The sequence below is a fragment of the Misgurnus anguillicaudatus genome, chromosome 2 (assembly GCF_027580225.2).
Source record: "Misgurnus anguillicaudatus chromosome 2, ASM2758022v2, whole genome shotgun sequence".
NCBI classification, from domain to species: Eukaryota; Metazoa; Chordata; class Actinopteri; order Cypriniformes; family Cobitidae; genus Misgurnus; species Misgurnus anguillicaudatus.
The window spans coordinates 3,962,040-3,982,729 of NC_073338.2; the positions used below are offsets into that span (position 1 = coordinate 3,962,040).

The following is a 20,690-nucleotide window of genomic DNA, read 5'->3' on the forward strand; positions in this document are numbered from 1 at the left end:
GGAAAATCATGTTCTCTGATGTTGATTATGTATGTCTAACTCTTACTTTCACTTTGTAAATCAATATCCCGGAAGCAGGGTAAGGTTAGTGTATGTAACTTTGGGTGTTGAGGCACGGTATGTGTTGTTTTAGCTTACGTTGCTCTTCTGATCACTTTTAATGAAGGCATCTCGACAGGGTTAAGAAGGTATACGTTATTTGTTTAAGTCAACAGACAAGTATGGCAAATATTAACTACTAATGTAATGAAGTTTTATGGTTTCGCTAAAGTTAAAAAGTAAGTTTCATTAAGGTAAAAGTTACAGGTCTGGCATGTAACGTTATTGTATTAAAATATATGTTATTTCGTTGTATGCGTTGCTCTGACCTGATTATATGTGGCTTTATTGTGCCCGAATTGCTAGCTAACTAACTTCCGCTTTATTACATACATGTAACTTATACAGCGTTGTGATTTTAATTTCAACAGGTCTGTTAAAATCTTTATTTTTTTACTGTTGCTTTTAGGGAACTCATCTAAGCCCAAAGACAGTATGGCCACAGCAAACCTGGATCTTATGAAATCTACAGACCTGATAAAGAAAGAGCTGCTGGATTATGGAGGTTTTGGTGAAGTTTACCTTTGTTATCACAAGACACTTGGCCATGTGGTGCTGAAAAAGGTCTACACTGGACCTCACCGCAGTGGGTCAGTATGAGACATCTACTTATGACTACATCTGAAAGCATGAGAGTAACTGTTTGGGGTTTAATGTGGAATATAAGAAGAATATGAAACAAATCCATCTTTGTTTTTGTTGTTTTAGAAGTTATTATGCTAGACATAAATAATAAATTGGTTGATAGCTCGGCTCAGGCGAAAATAACAGAATCATGTACTGTATGTAGTTTAATATAAGTCATCAGTATCATCATCAGGATTGGGTTTTAGTTTTTCAATACTCTTTCTTTCTAAAGACATGGGTTACAATTTATACAGACTAATTTGTGATATATCCTTAATGTCTCACAATGCATATCATTATAAATATATGGGTATTTGTCAGATTAAGGGCCAAATTGGGTTGCTGTAATTTTGAAAATTAAAATTCCAAATTTGACTAATTGGTATAAAAGTGCATATTTTTTATTTTTCTTGTCAAAAATGACAATTGTTTCGCTAGATAAGACCCTTATGCCTCGTTTGGGATCGTCCATAGTCCTTCGAAACTCCGTTGAAAAAAACTGCTACGTGCCGAGTCAAGTGCTAACCGTTGGTGTCCATCAAAGTCCATCAAAATGAGAAAAATCCTGCAATGTTTTCCCCAAAAAACACAACCTCTTCTCGACTGAACAAAGAAAGACATCAACACCCTGGATGACATGGTGGCGAGCAAACCATCTGGATTTTTCCCTCAAGAAAATGGAATATTCCTTTAAGTCAGGAGCGACGTTATTGGTCAGGTTGAGATCATAAGATAAGGGAATTTGTGATTTTTTTTGTTGCCATTTTGGCATAAATGTGTCTTTACCATCACACCATCGAATATATGTAAAAAAATAAAACTTAAATGACGAATCAGTGCTTTTAAAACATTTTGTGGTTTCACATGTAATCTAATTTATCTTGAACTTAATGAGATTTTTACTTGAATTATAGTCGTTTACATATCTAAATTTCTAATTCATCAATCTACCCTGGCTTGAAATCTAAAGGCTGGTTCAGACGGGACGAATTTAAAATCGTCGGCCGATTTTCCAACCCTGAGAGACCCCACACACGGCGATAAAACATCGCGGGTCTAACAGTTTTGGTCGTACAGTTAGTGGTGCGCCACCACATGGCAAAATCAACACATCACACACAAACCGATTTGACTCCCGAGCAGTCCCAGGTCAGACGGGAAATCTCGCAAAATATCTCGAGATCAAACGTGATTTCAGAGTAAACAATCATGGCGGACGAAGAGGATGCAGTGGCGATAGTTTGCAGTTTGTTTTTAACCGACAAAAAACGCTCTCAAAAGAAAAGGCGATGGTCAAAGAAGTGGAGACAAGACAACGCGAGCATGGACTATACTTGCTACATCATGATATGGATGTGAGTTGTTGTGACCCGTGATTTTGTTTCCCGGTACATCCTCGCTTCCTCGTCACCTCGCTTTCTGATTGGCTACATGTCACAGTCCACAGGCTGCATGCTCGTTTCCCCGGGAGACACCACACACGAGAAGAAATCGGGCCAAAAAAACCAACATGTTGGATATCCCCGATTTGAGATCGGAGCGGTCCCGAGGTGCTTCCGAGTAGACGAGAGCAGTCTAAACACACCACACACGGCAAGAATATCTGATCAGTTTATTTCACGATTATCGGAACATCCCTAAGATTGTCAGAAGGGGTGAATCGGGGCTAAAATCGGCCTAATTATCCTGCCGTGTGAACCAGCCATAAGCTTATTTTAAGTGAATGCCATATATCAAAACGTTTTAATACATTGTCAAAAATGTATAATTGTAGGAAGCTTTTGTTATTTATACTTAATTTATTGGCAAAATGATGTATTGTGCTGGTAATGACTGTGCTGGTAATGACATTTTTGTCAAAAAACTAGCCCTACTCGCTAAGATGATGACTAAGCAAGTGTAGCTAGCTTTCTACATGTAACGTACACCATTTTAACTATTAGAGTGATACAAATATTTCAAAAATGTTTAAAAAATGCATAAATACAACACATATGGTAATGACGGAAAATAAGTGTACATGCCCAACACGAAGAATAAAGAGTAGATTCTGGACATCAAGCATAGACTGTAAAAAAAGATGGACGACGCGACGCCGCCTCCCACCATTGTAATGAATTGAAGCCAAAAATGTCCGACCACGGTCACCGCCATGTTACGTAAAAACGTCAGTTTGGAGCCAAGGCATGCGCAGAAGGAATCGTCCGTGAAGCCAGAGGCGGAGCCGCGGTGTCAAACTTCGCCCAAACGCTCGCGCGGCCGATTCAACCACTCCAATCATAACGACACGCCCCGTTTCTATAGCATCAAATTACAAGCTAAAATTAAACTTATTACAAAAATGAACACTTGAAAGGACCAAACCATCTTTCGAAAACTTTTATTGGAAGTGTAAATATTTTTTTTATTTAGAGCAAAGTCTCATTCATTTGAATGGAGAGGGCGAGGTTATGACTTGTACTGCAGCCAGCCACCAGGGGGCGATCAAAGAGCCAGAGGCTTCACTTTTCAAGGCTTATGAGGCACACCCGACATCAAGGCATCAGTCTTGCAGCTTGAAATCCATGAGCTCCACTATGGCTGTTTCTCAATATGCGTTCTTCAGCGATCTTGCGTCCTTGTGTCCTCGCTCTCATCATTAACAGTCGAAGTTCAATTCCAATTCTCAAGAAAGCAAGTACAGAGGACGCATGAAAATACCCAGATATCGAGGATGCATCGAGTGCACACTTGAGCCGTTTCTCAATACCAAGTACGCCAAACTCAGACTTGTGTCCTTCGTATTTCGAACTTGCAAGTTCAGACTCTGAAGAACGAACTCCTGATGCGAAATGTATTCTGGGAAACTTCGCTGTCATAAGTCCACACAAGTCTCCTCTGATGCATCCTCGATAAAATGGGCGAATCAAGAACACATCCGGGGATTTTATGTGAACTTGGGCTTGATGCAAACTTTGAATTGGAACAGTACTTGGGCCGCGACTGATGACATTTCACAAGTCCACAAGAACGCAAGTACAGACAAGAACGCATATTGAGAAAGGGCTTATGTCATTAGGTTACCATGGCTACCAAATAAACTTTTGATGAATAAACAGTGGGAAAGTCCCTTTATGCAGAGCGTGTTGGTAAAGACAGCTAAACCATGGGACAGGTAGAAATTACGCAAAATAAAGTACAAAATGCATATATGCTTAATCTGTGCATGTAGTTTATTAGTTCAAGTAACATTTAATTCATATGGATATTTTTTATTAATGTGGGGAAAAAAAATGTTTAAGGTATATCATGACATGTGAAACTCTGGTGAAGGACAACACCAAAACACCGATATTGTACCAAAAAACACCAATAAAATGTGATAGAATTATTAGTAAGAGCAGCCATAAAAAACTCTAGGCTTGTACTAATTAATGGTGCTCAAATTTATTAGATTTGATTAGTTTTTAATAGGATTACACCCTGGGGACATAAATAGGCCCGAATTCTGGGAAATACCCATATACGAATGGGATTAGAGATGTAACAAAAAATGAGAAGAGCGTTCTGTGTGTTTCCTCTTTGTCGTTTGCTTGCTTGTTAACTTCTATTGAACAATCCACATAATCTGACGAGCACCGCCGATTTGACATGCTAAATCAGTCAACAAAAAATAAAAAAGGAGTCGTGACTTACTTTAGCCAACAGTGCAAACACATTGAAACAGGCAGAAGGCCGACCGTCGGCTTGATGTGTGTGTGTAGGTAAGGAATAATTGCTGAGACATTGCTCTGGTGGTTATTTTAAGACATTTGACAGGTTAGATATGCGTCTTACAGAAAAATAATACATTTGTAAGTAAGATCGAACTTGGTTTGTTGACTGTGTTGTTTATCTGTCTTCATGACAGCCGACTGAAGCAGTCTCTTCTGGATGAGGGCAGCCTGATGAGCAGGTTAAACCATCATCGAGTGGTCAAGCTGTTGGGCGTTATTCTGGAAGACTATGACTACTCTTTAGTGATGGAGCTGATTCCAAAAGGCAATCTGCTCAACATGCTTGAAACTGTAAGAGCAGACTCACTTTTATTGTACTGTATGCCACACTGTTTTGTGACATCATCACAAAAATGTAATCATTTCTTTTACATGCTTGTACTAGGTGGCTGTTCCATTATCTGTGAAAGGAAGGATCATTGTGGAAATCTTGGAGGGAATGGTTTATCTCACGGAGAACCAAGTTATTCACAAAGACCTGAAACCAGAGAACATCTTGGTGGACAAGCATTTCCATATAAAAGTACAAAGTTAATTCTGAATTCACCCACATTTCACCTTTGTTAAGGAGCTGCGTAAAGTTGAATATTACAAGATTTTGCATAAAAACATAAAAATAAGGTTAATAGAGCAAGGTTGGATTATGGTCCAATAGGGGATTATCACGTTGATATGTAGTACTTCCGCTTTCAGTGATCTATGTGCACGTCCACTTCCGGTGGATTGTAATGCCAGTTCTGCTGGTCCAGATTGAACAGAAAAGTTGTTGAGAAAGGTACATAAAGGAACGATGATGTTGTAGAAATGTCGTAAATTAAAAGTACAGATAATTTGTTGCAAAATGTAACGAAGTAAAAGTCAAAGTACCTAACTGCACCGGAAGTGGACATGCACAAAGTTGACAAGTCCCACCCACGAAACCCGGAAGCGTGATAATCCCCTATGGGACTCTGAGTCACCAGGATCTTTGGATGCCCGTCTTGTTTTAAACAGAAAGTTTAAAAAATGGGGGAAAAGATGTTTATGGAATCTTGTAAATTAGACTTTTCAATTGTGATTTGCGTTACTGAGCTTTTGAATTAAGGGATTCTCACAAGTGCAACTTCATATAAAAAGTAAATACTAAAAGTCATATTGAAATCCATAATCTGTTTTTGTTTGTTATGTCAGATAGCAGACCTCGGCCTGGCAACGTCTGAAGCATGGAGCAAACTGACAAAGGAAGAATCTCGGCGACAGAGTCGTTCGGGCAAGAAGTCGTCTGTGCGTGCTGCTGGCACTTTGTGTTACATGGCCCCAGAACATTTAGAAAGCATTCACACTCGCTCCACTGAAAAATCTGATGTCTATAGTTTTGCCATTGTAGTCTGGGTCATCCTCACAGGTCAAGAGCCATTTGAACGTAAGTAATTGTATTTTATTTTATTTGTTGATTATCTGTAAATGCGGATTATAAACAGGGTTAAATTTATGGTTTAAGGTTAAAAAGGAGATTTAGGGCGTTTTCACATTAGCACTTTTGGTGCACACTTGGGTTCGATTGACATCAGAGTTCGGTACATTTGGATGATGTGAACGCTGTCTTCCGAACTCGGGTGCGCACCCGCGAAACGTACTCGAGTTTGCTTAAAAAGGGTTCATGTGAACTCCAGATCGGTTGACTGCTGATGTGAGCGCAATCGTACCAAATCGCGGAAGTGAACCGCTGTTAATTACGTATTATATGGAATGTCCCACCAAAACAGATGTGTGTGTTTGTGTGTCTGCACTTACCTTGACAACAAAATGCATAGAATGCTTGCTTGATTTTTGTTCTTATTTTTTTAAACCTTTGGTTTTGTTTTCAAAGAAATATACAGAAACACACTTGCGTCTGTCTGCCGCAAACATACTAAAGTCGTTTCGATGACAATGGGCTGTCTGCTGACATCAATTTTTGAAGAGGCATTCAGAAATCATCTCTCTGCTTGCAGTTCTTCAATCACGCTTGTCGTCTTCTCGTTTACAGCGGTTGCCAAGCAACATGAGAACGTGCCGGCTGCAGCGTGATGATGCAAGGGTACCGGGGGTTTGGATACAAAAATAATATGTGAACACAGTCCATGGGGGGCATGGGGAGGGGGGAGCAATCGAACTCGGGTTCGGACCAGGCAATTGCACCTAATGTGAAACCGCCCTTAAAGGGATAGTTCGGCCAAAAACAATACCGGGTTTCCGCGGGGTTGTAAAAGGTAGTAAAAGGTAGTAAATTAAATTATGCCAAATTAAGGCCAGTAAAAAGTAGTAAAAAGTAGTAAACGTCATCTGACGAGGTAGTACATTTTCGATTGCCTTTTGTAATGTTATGATGCCTGGAAATTAGTTCAAATCACCCGCATATCTGGGCAAATAATCAAAGATCTTTCGTCTCTGGGATGTGATCAAAGCCTGGAGTGGAGCCAAATCACGTTCCTCTCTCCGCAGTAAGCGTTCTGTAATCACTACGGACCGGATCCACTCCGGGTTTTCTGACTGTATCACGTTAATCCGAGGTAAAAGTTTATTTCAGCTAGCATGGTCAAACTTATAATGCAGGAAGGCTCCGATGTTTTGAAGATCGATAAAGGTGTAAAAGGCTTAGCGAAATGATGAAGATTGGCAAGCCTTTCAGTTCGTGGGCTAAAAAAAACCAAACAGGTAATTGCGTGTCTTTGCACAGTATGACTAACGTAAGGGGTCCTGTATTTTGGGGGGAAAATGATTTCTCACGTTACTGATCATCCGCGGCACGCTTTTTAATGCTATGCTGATATAGCCAGTGGCTGGTACAACGGGTTTGTTTAACTCGTGGGTAAACTTCATGTGGCGCCACAACAACCAAAAGGCAGATGACATCCAAATCCTGTGAGAGCGATTGACGAGGAATCATAAGAGGAGACTGCTTCCGAAATGCTCTCGCGCGACTTTGATGTCATCCACCTGTCGGTTCTTGCAGTTGCATTTGCGTGTGGTCACAAAAACGTAACATTTGTACATATATTTAAGCACAGCAGTTTAAAAACAAGTGATTTTAAGCCATTCAAACACAAACAACAGTGCGTCCGCTGTCAGAGGAGCACGCTAGCCGCGCATTCGTTTCTCATTGAGCTTGTGTTGTACGTATTTTTGCCGCTTTATTGGCCTTAAATAACACATATGCCTCAAAAATCCCGTCTTTGCAAATATCCTCATATAAACACGACCATTTAGGTCTTAAGAGAAAGTAAACAGCAGAAACATTGCGCATAAACTAGCACATCAGCGCTGCCTCTATTGTAACATAATATTTTGTTAATAAATGTACAGTCATTCAATTAACAACTGTCACTATGGTTACAGACATCCTGTGCGAATTCTACACGAGTTTGACTCGAGTTACTCGTTCAGGGTTTATATTCATACATAACGTTACTGTATTAGAGCTGTGACTGTAAACTGTTGTGTGAACAGAACAGACCCTGGATTATTCGTTTATGTGTACTGAATAATATGATATGAAAAAGTTGTATTTGTTCACATTAGTAAATGCATTATATAACATAAAAAAACAATGAAAAATATAGAGTATATAATCATTAATTAATTCTTGTTTATGTCATTACAGTAATTGATGTTAGTTCATGGTCCATTCACTAATGTTAACAGTTTCAACTTTGATTAAAAAATGATTAGTAAATGCTAAAATAAATACATTTACAATTAATAAATAATTAATAAAAGATTAATTAAAGGTGGTGATATTCATGTTTTCTTTTTATACAGTATAGTGAGTTATTTAGCTGTTTCGCCTTAATCTGAAATGCCCTGCAAACTACAGCTAGCTATATGCCACATGAGACTTCAATATGGAATTTATGGCAAAAAAATCTCCCCTTAAAATGCTATTGGTCTCGCCTACATAAAGTGTTAGGTAAAGGAATATGACTTGGCCTGAAAAATATTTCAGTCAGAAGAATTTTTTCACTTTAATTCTTTTTTGTATGTTATATATGTCAAAATCTGTGTAAATAATAGAAAGGTCGCTGATTAACACTTGCAATTCAGTGTCGTGATGGTTTTTTAAAAATATTCTGAAGGTAGTAAAAAAGGTAGTAAAAAGTAGTAAATTTAACTCAAGGATTTCTGTATAAACCCTGCAATATTTAACCCATGATTTACTCACCCCCAAGCTGTCCGAGTTGCATATGTCCATCGTTTTTCAGACAAACACATTTTCGGATATTTTAGAAAATATTTTAGATCTTTCAGTTGATTAAATGTAATATTACGGGTTCCAGCCATAGTCCACGACCTTCAAGTCCAAAAAAAGTGCGTCCATCCTTCACAAATTAAATCCAAACGGCTCCAGGATGATAAACAAAGGTCTTCTGAGGGTAATCCGTGCGGTGTTGTTGTAGAAATATCCATATTTGAAATTTTATTAACGTAATTAACTACCTTCCGGTAGCGCCGCCATCTTAGTGTCATCCGCATTCAGGATGAGAGCTTACGCAGCGTACAGAGGTTTCTCTGCTGCTGCTCTGTCCCCCCGCCCTCCGAATTTGTCATACGTCACTAAGAAAAGTGCATACACTACGTTAATACTCTCTCCTGAGTCTAAGATGGTGGCGCTACTGATGGTTGATGGCTGATGGTTAATTGTCTAATAAATTGTGACGATTATTACAATTAATTTGCTGTTTTTTTTCTTTGATATTTAATACTCATACATTTTTTTGTTGGTTAAGAATTTTCACAAGTTGTTGTGATTATTTAAATTAAATCTTTTGCGAGGTTTATCTGGCAGTAAATGTTAATACACCTAACCCATATTTAAAAGTAATCTGATACTGTCCCGTTTATACAGACGCTGCATTGTGTGTTTTGAAGGAGGCAGCAATAGGGGTGGGCAAAAAATCACCTGCAATTCTCATGCGAGTCTCATCAGTAAAGCCGGTTCAGTGATTAGTAGTAAATCGCGGTCACCTGCTTTTAGATGGAACGACATTTACTACACAGAGCCGTATGTCACAGAGAAGCTAGGCAAAAATCACGCTCATAATCATGAAAAATAGCTTTCGATAATGTATGCAAGTTTGCCTAGCCTTGCCTCTCTGTCAAAATGTTGTTCAGAATTTGCTTTTTAAAAACTCTGTTTACTCTTGTTAGACTTTGCAGAACGTTTTGATTTTAAAAAGCTACAGTATATGTATATTATACATATTAGAGTACCTGATCACACTTTTATTTAAAAAGCAACCAAAGCGTATGTTTGAAAATTGTGTTTCCTTTACTTCAGATGCCAGAAGTGAAGACCATATCTGCCACTGCGTGTGTCAGGGGGAACGGCCGAGTGAAGAACTAATTCCAAGTGACACGCCTCCAGAAATGATTGACCTCATGAAAGCATGCTGGCATAAGGACCCTCAGTACCGCCCCACATTTAAAGGTGTGTTTATAGTGGTAGAAACACTCAACATTTTATCCTTGATCCTCAAATGTGAATGGCCATATAATCCTAACTGACCATTTAACTGAGATAGATTTCTGAATATATAGGCATATTTAACTGCTGTATTTTAGTGACAAACAGCACAAACAAACAAGATCAGGCACCTAGATAACCTTCTGATAGTAATGATGTTAAATCTGTCTTTATATCTGTAGACATGGAGATGTTTCAGTTGTGACAGCTCTTTGAAAGTTTGTATGTCCTTAATTTTAATTTCTACATGGTTTGCAGCTCCATATAATGTAAAGTTGCAGAGTGACTGGCATTATATTTGCTTACAAAAGGCAGTTTTACTAACAATTGTTGCCTGCCAAAGAGCACCAGGGGTCATGTCATGCTTTTTATATTAGTACTAGTAAACTGCTGTTTTACCTGGCAGATCAAAGAAGTGATTAGGTAAAAATGCTTTAATGCTTTTGCTACAGGGAAGTCTTGAAATTATGTTTTTGCAAATGTGACATTGGTAAAATGAAAAAGTAGTACAACAACCTCTTATCCACATCAGAACATTTTATTTTTTAATGCATGACTCTCACTTTGACCAATTCCATCATTCATTTATTTTTAGTATAAAAGCTATTTAAACTAATTGCTTTATTTAAAGAGACCTATGAGAAATTCCTACCATTTTACCGTGAGAAGCTGGAAGCGAGTGTAGAAGAAGATTTGCTTCGTTTGATGGTAAGTGAAGCTCAATTTATGTTACACCTTATGTTACTCCTCCATTTGTACTTCTTTCAATATTATATTTGCATTTAGATGAATTAATAAATGTATTTATTTATTTTTTTATTATTTGTCCATTTTTATTTTATCAGTCCTGCCGCTGTCATTCTGTTTGCGGTGTGGTAGCTTTTTCCACCAAAACAAATTTCTTGTATGTGGAAATATACCCTGCAATAAACGCTCTTCCCTATTATGTCACATGCTACGCATTAAAGCCTACTTCTGAATTTTAGTGAATCAGTTCATTGAAACAGTAGGTTTGATGATAAGCACTAGTTCATCAGTTCATGTTTTTTGTGCATTTCAAATACTTCAAATATTAAAAGTAATAAAAATCCTTAATGGAATTCAAGGCTAATTAAGAAAGGGTCATGGTCGTCATGTACATACAGCATATACTTATAAGCATATATGAATTTCACTGCATTTGATTAAGAGATCTGGTGAAGATGTCTTTGAGTGAAATGCATGACAATTGCACATTGTTTTTTTTCATACACAGAGTTCATATGAGGGTCCAGAAGATCTTGTAGAGAAATTAAAATCCCTCAAAACTTCAGAACCAAACACACCTGAAGGTATAGTCAATATTTATGAGACACTGTAACATTCCTTACTGAAAAACCAGCTAAAACCAACCTAAGCTGGTTGGCTGGTTTTAGCTGGTCACCCAGCCTGGTTTAGCTGGTGTAGCAGGCTGGTTTCAGAGGGGTTTGGCCACTTTTTAGCTGGTCAAGCTGGGGGACCAGCTGATCCACCAACTTGACCAGGCTAAAAGATCAGCTTTGCCAGGCTGGGAGGACCACTGGTCAAGCTGGTTTAAGATGGTGGGTCAGCTTGACCTGGTAAGACCAGCTTGACCTGGTAAAAAGTGTCCAAAACCTGTCTAAAACCAGGCTGGGAGACCAGCTTAGGCTGATTTTAGCTGGTCTATTCAGTATGGTTGTGTAAATAAGAAGAATTTATTCAAAAAATGAATCCTTGTTCTAAACCTCATTTTTAACCTCGGGTAGAAGACTGTTTCAGAGGAATTTATTTAAATAATGTTCTACAGAGATGTGCACCGTATGCAAATGCTTCTGACATAAACAATGCATAAAACTCACTAATAGTCTAGACAGGAAATTAAACTTAAAACCTCATCCCTAGAACAGTGGAGGCTGATGACTTCTTTTTTTGAAGCGCACGATGCGAAGTTCATCACAACATGTATGTAGCTTGTCATGTGTGTGTTTCGTCATTTTCAAAATATTTGTTCTGCGCTTTGAGAGATCGTGTGTGCATCACGTGTCATGCCAAAATAAGTGCCTGCTGCCTTGAACTTGAAAAGAGACGCTCGCGTTTGCCATATACTCGCATAATATCATGCATAATCAGAGTTTACTGTTAGGGAAGTGTCTTGCGTGTATTTAGGGAACGTGAGCGTCTCTTTTATCATAAACGGTTTTGATGCGTGTGCAGCAGGCACTTATTTTGACAAAACACGTGATGCACACAGGATCTCTCCACATGCAGGACACATATTTTGGAAAAGGGAACAACACACGCGACAATACGAACACTTATTTTGAGTTAGCGCATCCTTGGAAGAGCAGTCACGAGCCACCACTGCCCTAGAACCATAACATGCTTAGATTACACTCATTGAGTACGTTTACATGCACAGTCTTACGCCGATTATGCTTAATAAACTGATAACACGTGGGGTCATGTAAACGCGTAGAGCGGTTTTCTTTAATCGGGGAAAGCCCATAAACGGCGTAAGCAAAAACCGATCGGCACAGGTAGTTTTTTGCCCATTACGCCGATTTCGCGTGGCATGTAAACACCTTAACCGGCTTTCTCATGATTTTGTCCATGTGCGCATGTCTCTGCGTATGAAAGGTAAACGTCACACGCGGAAGTAAGCGCAAAGTAATGCATTAAAGTCTCCGCTTGACTAAAGCAGTTGGCAGAGAAACTGTTAAAATAGCAGCTCATGTTACATTTACAGGTTCTGCAGACACGAGAAGAGATACAACAGTACAGCTTAAGACAGATATGCCGTCGACTTTTTGAACGACTATTGTGTACTATAGGTGGTGACGTCACTGCATGCGAGAAAACTGATAATTCTGCAAGTCCCATGTAAACGCAGTTGTCTGCATAGGCGGCTTATTGATTTGCATGTAAACGCATGAAAACTGTTTTCTGTAATAAGCAGATTTTTGATAGTTATCCGCTTATGCTGTGCATGTAAACGTACTCAATGTTTCCTTATAGTCACAAGGCTGATGGTGAAAAATATGGATTGGGATTGTTTTTTGTCTCGTAACTCTCATGTCCCAAACATATTTAGCCAAATCTACACTTCTGTGAATAAATAACTTGTTATATTAAAAACGTATGTATTACACACAGATGTGCCCTTTTGAAAAGTCTGATATTTTTAAAAAGCTTGCGTTTGCGCTCATGTGCTTATGTTTAGTAGAGTTTTAAATGTTTTGCCTTAAAATGACTACATAAAAATGACGTCATGATGCACATTTGATGTTTCCTGCATTAGCAGACCCTTTGACGCACTCAAGAGACTCCCCAGCATCCTTGAGGAGTTCAGATGTTGGTCCAGTGGAGGCCAGCATTGAAGACCTCAGCTTCATGGCCTCTGGAGAGTCCCAACTAGAGATCGATGCAGAACCTCTAAGCTCTCCCAACGTAGAGCTAAAGCTGAAACAAGAATACAACTACCACAAATATGGCAGCCGTATAGATGAATTGGAATCGACGCCACAAAGCAATCCACTCCCACAGCAGCCAGCCAGTAGCAGATGGTCTGGAGAGGTTTATCCTCAGGCATCTTCTGTAAAGTCTTGGACTCAGCTCGCCCCGTATCCATACCAAGAGGAAGAAGGTCATTTGAGGTCTGCAGCTGCTGCAAGTTCAGTTAATGGTCTTCAAAGGCCAGACTATGCAGAGCAGACGTCAGGGCTGTATTCTGAATACGGCAAGCATTTACCGTATGATCGTATGAAGTCCTGCCCTGAACCTGGATACCCTGCAGAAGACCAGTTCATGTTCAATTCAAATCCTGCAATGCATTCTAGCTTGCCTGTCATATGTCCTCCATCAGACTCGGGAACAGGTACAGGTACTGTGTCTGTCTCTTTACTTTATTATTCACAAATCAAGTATTTTATTTTACGCCATGTTTACACATTGTTGATTATAAACAAGAGCATCCTTGAGTGTGTACAGTATATTGTGAATCTAATTATGGCTGCTGTATATTTTTGAGTGCAGATTTATTCATTTTTGTTTAATGACTATCTGCAAAAGAATTTGGATATAAAAACACATTTTTGAACACATGTTGACCTTTTGGGGCATGTTGTCACACTGGAACCTGCGTTTAAAAAGCATGTTAGAAGCTAACAATGTAAAATACCATTGTTGTGAGAATCCAGCTGACTCCAAAGTTAAAATCTATCTTTATTATATAAACTCCTGTCTGTGGTAATATGCGTTTATACATTTACATAAATTTATTTAGTAGACACTTTTATCCAATGTGATGAATTAGGAGAATCATAAGCAATTTTTTCCAGAGCCAGCGATATTTATTGCCTATAGAGCTAAAGAGGTTACTATGACATACAGTGAGGAAAATACTGCTATTTTGCAAGTTCTCCCACTTAGAAATCATGGAGGTTCAAATATGTATTTGCAGCTGTATCATACAAATAAATAGTTAAAACAGTCATATATTGTGATTTGTGGATTTTTTTAGATTATGTCTCTCACAGTGGACATGCACCTACGATGATAATTTCAGACCCCTCTGTGGTTTCTGGGGGGGAGGGCTTGCGGGATGGCGGGGTGTTCGGATGCTTATTTTCCTCACTGTATCAGTTATAAAACTTCCCTGTGTGACAACTAGCCCCTGGGATTTATGTATTTTAGATATGGTGTGAGCTTGTGAATTATATGTGATAAGTAAAAAAAAACAATATATTGACATTAATAGATTGCAAACACTTTTTTTTGTCCAGCCTTAAAATGTAATTATGTCATGTACAGTATGTATAATAGAGCAGTAGATGTCAGTATAGTACTAACCACAAGAACTAGTCAACCACTCTGAACCACCCTTGCAAAATAAAGCATTTTCCAAGACAAAAAATATAGATTTTTTTTATTTAGTTTGTCAGTAGCAGATCAGAAGAAAAAGAAACCGTAGCCAAACTGAGATTCTTTAGCACAGTGGACCCTGAGCTTGTCAACTCTCTTACATTATATGTCTAGATATTTTTGTAATATAAGCTAATATAAACATTTCTCTTACATGTCTCCATCTTTGTTTGCCTTTCAACAGTGGTTATCTCAAATGCTCATGCGATTCAGATTGGAAGTAACAACACAATGAATTTGCGAGCCTCTGAAAATGGCTCTCACAGCCTTTTATCCGCTGCATCCGTCAACAGAGCCAGATATAAGGAGCTCCTACTCAAATATGGTAAAACTTTTCCTGCAATAGTCATTTATAAAAAAATGCCTGTTTCATTATGGACTCTGATCACATACAATTATAAATGTTATGTCTACACTTAAAACAGTAACATAACTGCCACATTATAATAGCAGTCTTTAACTATACTGTATGCATTCAACTGCACATTTTGTACTCAATATCAAATAACAATCAAATATGATTGAATCAAATGTCCATTATATATTACGAGTGATGTGCATCACAAATGTAAGTTCCTCATCTTGTGTGCATATAAGGAAAAAGCCCCTATAGCAACTGCAACATAAATGTGTTTAACCTGTTTGCAGTGTAGGGGAACCTAACATCAGAAGCCTACAAGTATTTTAATATAAAACACATAGAAGTACTGTAAAAGTAACCATTTAACATAAAAGACATAAAAACTAATCCATATGACTTCTTTAGTGTTTTCCAATTCTTCTGATGAAATTCACTTTGTATTAAAAAACAGAAACTGAAGTCATTAAAGGTCACATATTTCTAAGCTTTCTAGAATTTAAACATTCGGTTCTGTACACTAAATGTAAGGTTAGTAAGCTAACAGACACAGAAACTAAGATATTTTAACCTTACCATGTTTAACTCCATAAACAGCAGGACTGCAACATCTTTGCAGCATTTGACTGTTAAAATGAGTTTGTACTTATATGGTACTTACATAGCTCCTAGACCTCAGTTATCATGAAAAAAAGCCACAATATGTGACCTTTAAAACATAAATTAAATCATGGATCTTTCTTGTATACCTCTCAGATTTAAAAAGGTGACGTGTAAGTAACATCAAACCTTATTGGTTCTTGCGTGTCAAATATAGACCCTTTTACAACGCACGTGATCAAATAGCCTGCGCGCATATTCTGACAATGGAAGTGGTGACGTTCAATGCATTTAGGGTTGTGCTCCTGGTCAAGACAATCTCCTGAACTCCAAACTGAATGTCAGAATGGGAAAGAAAGGTGATTTAATCAATTTTGAGCGTGGCATGGTTGTTGGTGCCAGACGGGCCGGTCTGAGTATTTCACAATCTGCTTGGTTACTGGGATTTTCACGCACAACCATTTCTAGGGTTTACAAAGAATGGTGTGAAAAGGGAAAAACATCCAGTAAGCGGCAGTCATGTGCGCGAAAATGCCTTGTTGATGCTAGAGGAGAATGGGACGACTGATTCAAGCTGATAGAAGAACAACTCTGACTGAAATAACCACTCGTTACAACCGAGGTATGCAGCAAAGCATTTGTGAAGCCACAACACGCAAAACCTTGAGGCGGATGGGCAACAACAGCAGAAGACCCCACCGGGTACCACTGATCTCCATTACAAATAGGAAAAAGAGGCTACAATTTGCACAAGCTCACCAAATTTGGACAGTTGAAGACTGGAAAAATGAGTCTCGATTTCTGTTGGTAGAGTCAGAATTTGGCGTAAACAGAATGAGAACATGGATCCATCATGCCTTGTTACCACTGTACAGGCTGATGGTGGTGGTGTAATGGTGTGGGGGATGTTTTCTTGGCACACTTTAGACCCCTTAGTGCCAATTGGGCATCGTTTACATGCCACGGCCTATCTGAGCATTGTTTCTGACCATGTCCATCCCTGTATGACCACCATGTACTCATCCTCTGATGGCTATTTCCTGCAGGATAATGCACCATGTCACAAAGCTGGAATCATTTCAAATTGGTTTCTTGAACATGACAATGAGTTCACTGTACTAAAATGGCCCCCACAGTCACCAGATCTCAACCCAATAGAGCATCTTTGGGATGTGGTGGAACAGGAGCTTCGTGCCCTGGATGTGCATCCCACAAATCTCCATTAACTGCAAGATGCTATCCTATCAATATAGGCCAACATTTTAAAGAATGCTTTCAGCACCTTGTTGAATTAAGGCAGTTCTGAAGGTGAAAGGGGGTCAAACACAGTATTAGTATGGTGTTCCTAATAATCCTTTAGGTGAGTGTATGGATCTGGCAACTTTATTTTTGGTCATCAGCTACTGTCATCTATCCACTCCCCTATAGTACTCGGATCTGGTAGCTGTGTTAAAAAGTTGATGGTCATTTTTTTTAAATAACTTTCTCTGTCTGTGTTGCTTCACTGCTGATTCTTACCATACTTCCTTGCCAAGATGCGCACGCAAACGCTGCCACATCATCATTGTGGACAAACAGTAAAAGCGTCTATAGCCGCGAACATGCCATCAACACCATTTAAGCCTATTGTGCGGGAAAATGTAACTATTTAATTATATAAACCACTGGTCTCCATGGGGCACCAGGTTGCCTGCACGGAATCTGTACTGTAAGTTTGCCTGCCAAAAGCACATTCTATTAATTTTAATATTTATTTATTACATATTTTTATATTAGCTTCGCTTCTTAGATATATGTTAACCTTTTAAACAATGATAAACCATATCAACAAGTAAAGTAAAATAAAATCAACAAGTAAAAAAGTTTTGAGTAGACTATATAAAAAAGTAGCCCTCCAGATTGTTTTATCCATTTTGGTAGCCCTTGCTCACAAAATGGTTGGAGACCTCTGATATAAACTATTTTACGTCTAATAAAATATCAACATTTGATATGAATTTACGGTTCAGAATTCACAGAACTTCAACTTTGGAATTCGCCAACATGCAACGTGCTTGCGTTTCTGGTCTGCTGCATTAACATGCATATAAATGAAATTCAGTAAATGGATTTACATGTGGAGAATTCCTCATGAATGCGAATAAATGAAGTCGACTTCTTATCACGATGTAAAACAAAGAAAACATACCAGGAGCTAAAATGGTTGTTTGTTCTTTTTGTCCACACTTTGTTTATTTAAATGTTCTCAACAATGAGAAATGAGAGTTTTCTGCAGTTAAAAAAGACACATGATTTATTTGTACTTTTATTGTGTCATCATTTAATTATGCAAAATTGGTTGATTTTATATGACTATAACAAATCTGATAACGCATTTTTATTTAATTGTGTTTTCATCATCAGAGGACCACGCAGTTACCGATTCTCATCTGGAGATTGTTCGTCAGAACATTGGGAGCAGCTGGAAGCGGATTGCTCGTAAGCTGGGTCTGACTGATATCGACGTGGAGACCATCGATCATGACTATGACCGTGATGGGCTGGCAGAAAAGGTGCATCAGATGTTGGAGTGCTGGAAGATGAGGGCGGGACTTCTGGGCTTTACTTTGGGCAAACTGTGTCGCGCGTTGGAAGGCTTCACCAAATCTGATGTCTTAATGCAGCTATTGGATGTTTCATAATACATAATGGTGCCCTGTCTTCAATGTACATTTGTCCCTGCAGGGTATAGCCAAATGGCCAAAAAAGGGGCTGGCCTGCCTCTTGACTCTTATACAGTTTATCAATCCATCATGAAAATCTTCTGGATTAACAGAATAACACCAAATATCCTTCACTGTTATACAAAATGTGCATTGTATTTTGTGGGATTTTGGATGTTATAGATTGTAGATTATTCTTTTTAATGCTGTTTTTGTATAACTGCCACTCATGTAGTAGTTTATATTCATAAAATATTCTTACAAAACAGATACAAGCCATTTCCTAAGAGAGGAACCAATTTTGAATATTGCAGTGAAAACTGTAGAAAAACTGTAGTTTTCTTGTTACTTTTCTATTTAATTATTAGGTTATTACTTTAAAATAGTTCAAATATGAAAACTATAAAAAAATATATTTTATATATATTTTCATTGCATAGGTAACATTGTATAGCACATATGGGACGGTTTCCCGGACAGGGCTTTAACCTTTTCCCAGACTAAAACTATAAGAAATATGGTCAAACGGCAGTCGTGGGTTTTTGCACATGCTGTAAATTCACACGTGAATTTGACCAACCTTTTTCCGTTTATTTTTGATGCACTGTGACCGAATCAAAAAGGTTAAAAAATTATTTCAATTATCAATGTCGATTAAACGAGTTCTAATAGACATTGAAAATCTGTCTGTGACAGCAAAATCCATCCAAATGTCTGAGCTTGCTTTAGTCTTTTAGAAGATAGTTTTAAGCAGTTCACCTTTTGCATGCTGGACAGGTTTGCATTAAAAACTGAGCAATCAGAGAATTGTCATTCAATCTGGACATGGTTTTGGTCCAATGACTTCTGGGTAATGGGACCAGCACCCTTTACACCACCTGCTCCAGAACACAACAGTGTTCGTGGCCGAGACCCGGGTCTCTTTAAAGCAACACTTTGAAGCTCTCCGTGTAAGATTGGCTTATGGATGCCCCATGTGGTTGAATAGTGCAACAGTGCCTGGACACTCTTCTGCAGGCAGGGAAGGGGAGGTGCTGTGTGCTCCACCACACAACTAATCAAATATAGCTGCTTTTCCAGACATGTTTTTCTACCAGTGATTAAAGCCTATCCAAAAATCAATTGCACAGTGTTTGTATTTTGTTTACCTTTGTACTAGCAGTATCCCAAATATTTCCAACAACGGTAAAATCTTTAAGTATTTGCAATTTTATCAAGTTCATCCGTCTTTGCCTTTTATTGTCATGTTATCCTTGGTTTCTGCATAATGAAATAAAATTTTATAACCATTACATTCTAATGTAGTCCAACAGAGTGGCTTGATTCAGTATTTTATCTAGCAGTATTTCTAAATGTAATTGCTAAAACACATTTTTTGAATGTTTCTCTCGCTTTCTCAAAACCTTAAACACAAATCACCTAACTTAAAGGCGGGGTGCATGATCTCTGAAAGCCAATGTTGACATTTGAAAACACCTAAACAAACATGCCCCTACCCCAATAGAATCTGGACCTTCTTTTGATAGACCCGCCCCACACATACACAACCAGGCAACAATGTTGGTTAGTAGACACGCCCCTTACTGCTGATTGGCTACAAGTGCGTTTTGGTAGTCGGCCCGACTCCCTTTTCCAAAGTGTTTTTTTCAAAAATCACGCACCCCGTCTTTAAGCTACACTGTAAAAACCTTTGCTATATCAAACAATTGCTTCAGAACTACTGTATGTTATCTTTAGACAAAACCAAACACTGTTTTACGATAACAAATAACCACTACACAGCAGTCAATACACACTACAGAGATAAATGCAGAGGAAAAATTATATTTATTTTGAAGTACTTTCTGCACAAATACAAATGTAGTCACAAACAAAATCTGCAGCAGATTGATGGCAAGCAATGTCTTGGACTCATTCTGCCTCAGCATCATGCCTCTGGCCACGGTCAGGCCATAGGACCTAATCAACGTCACAGGAAATCCTGTCCCTTGCTAAATAACTGGGAAAGAATCGTTTAGCATGCCATATCCAACCTTGAATCTTTTCCAATCCATTGTTGTCACTGCTGCATCCATTGACTGAATGAGATTTTTCTGTGTATAAGGATTTCTCTCATAGACAACCACCTCCATGCAGAAAAAAAGGTG

At 38.5% G+C, this 20,690-nt stretch overlaps 1 protein-coding gene across 3 annotated transcripts; it reads left to right on the top strand.

Moving 5' to 3' along the window:
• Positions 1-39: 39 nt before the first annotated feature.
• On the top strand, positions 40-19,665 carry ripk1l (receptor (TNFRSF)-interacting serine-threonine kinase 1, like). Of its 3 annotated transcripts, none has more exons than XM_055201153.2 (11): positions 40-188; positions 509-689; positions 4,616-4,772; positions 4,867-5,004; positions 5,652-5,883; positions 9,778-9,927; positions 10,595-10,671; positions 11,219-11,294; positions 13,262-13,843; positions 15,068-15,208; positions 18,245-19,665. In XM_055201153.2, exons 2-11 carry the CDS (start codon positions 535-537, stop codon positions 18,520-18,522), a joined length of 1,986 nt encoding a protein of 661 aa, XP_055057128.2. In that variant the 5' UTR covers positions 40-188; positions 509-534; the 3' UTR covers positions 18,523-19,665. The 3 variants fall into 3 exon arrangements, with proteins under 3 accessions (XP_055057128.2, XP_055057126.2, XP_055057127.2); XM_055201151.2 differs by lacking the exon at positions 40-188 and adding an exon at positions 242-278; XM_055201152.2 differs by lacking the exon at positions 40-188 and adding an exon at positions 242-278 and having other exon boundaries at positions 13,265-13,843.
• The last annotated feature ends 1,025 nt before the right edge of the window (positions 19,666-20,690 follow it).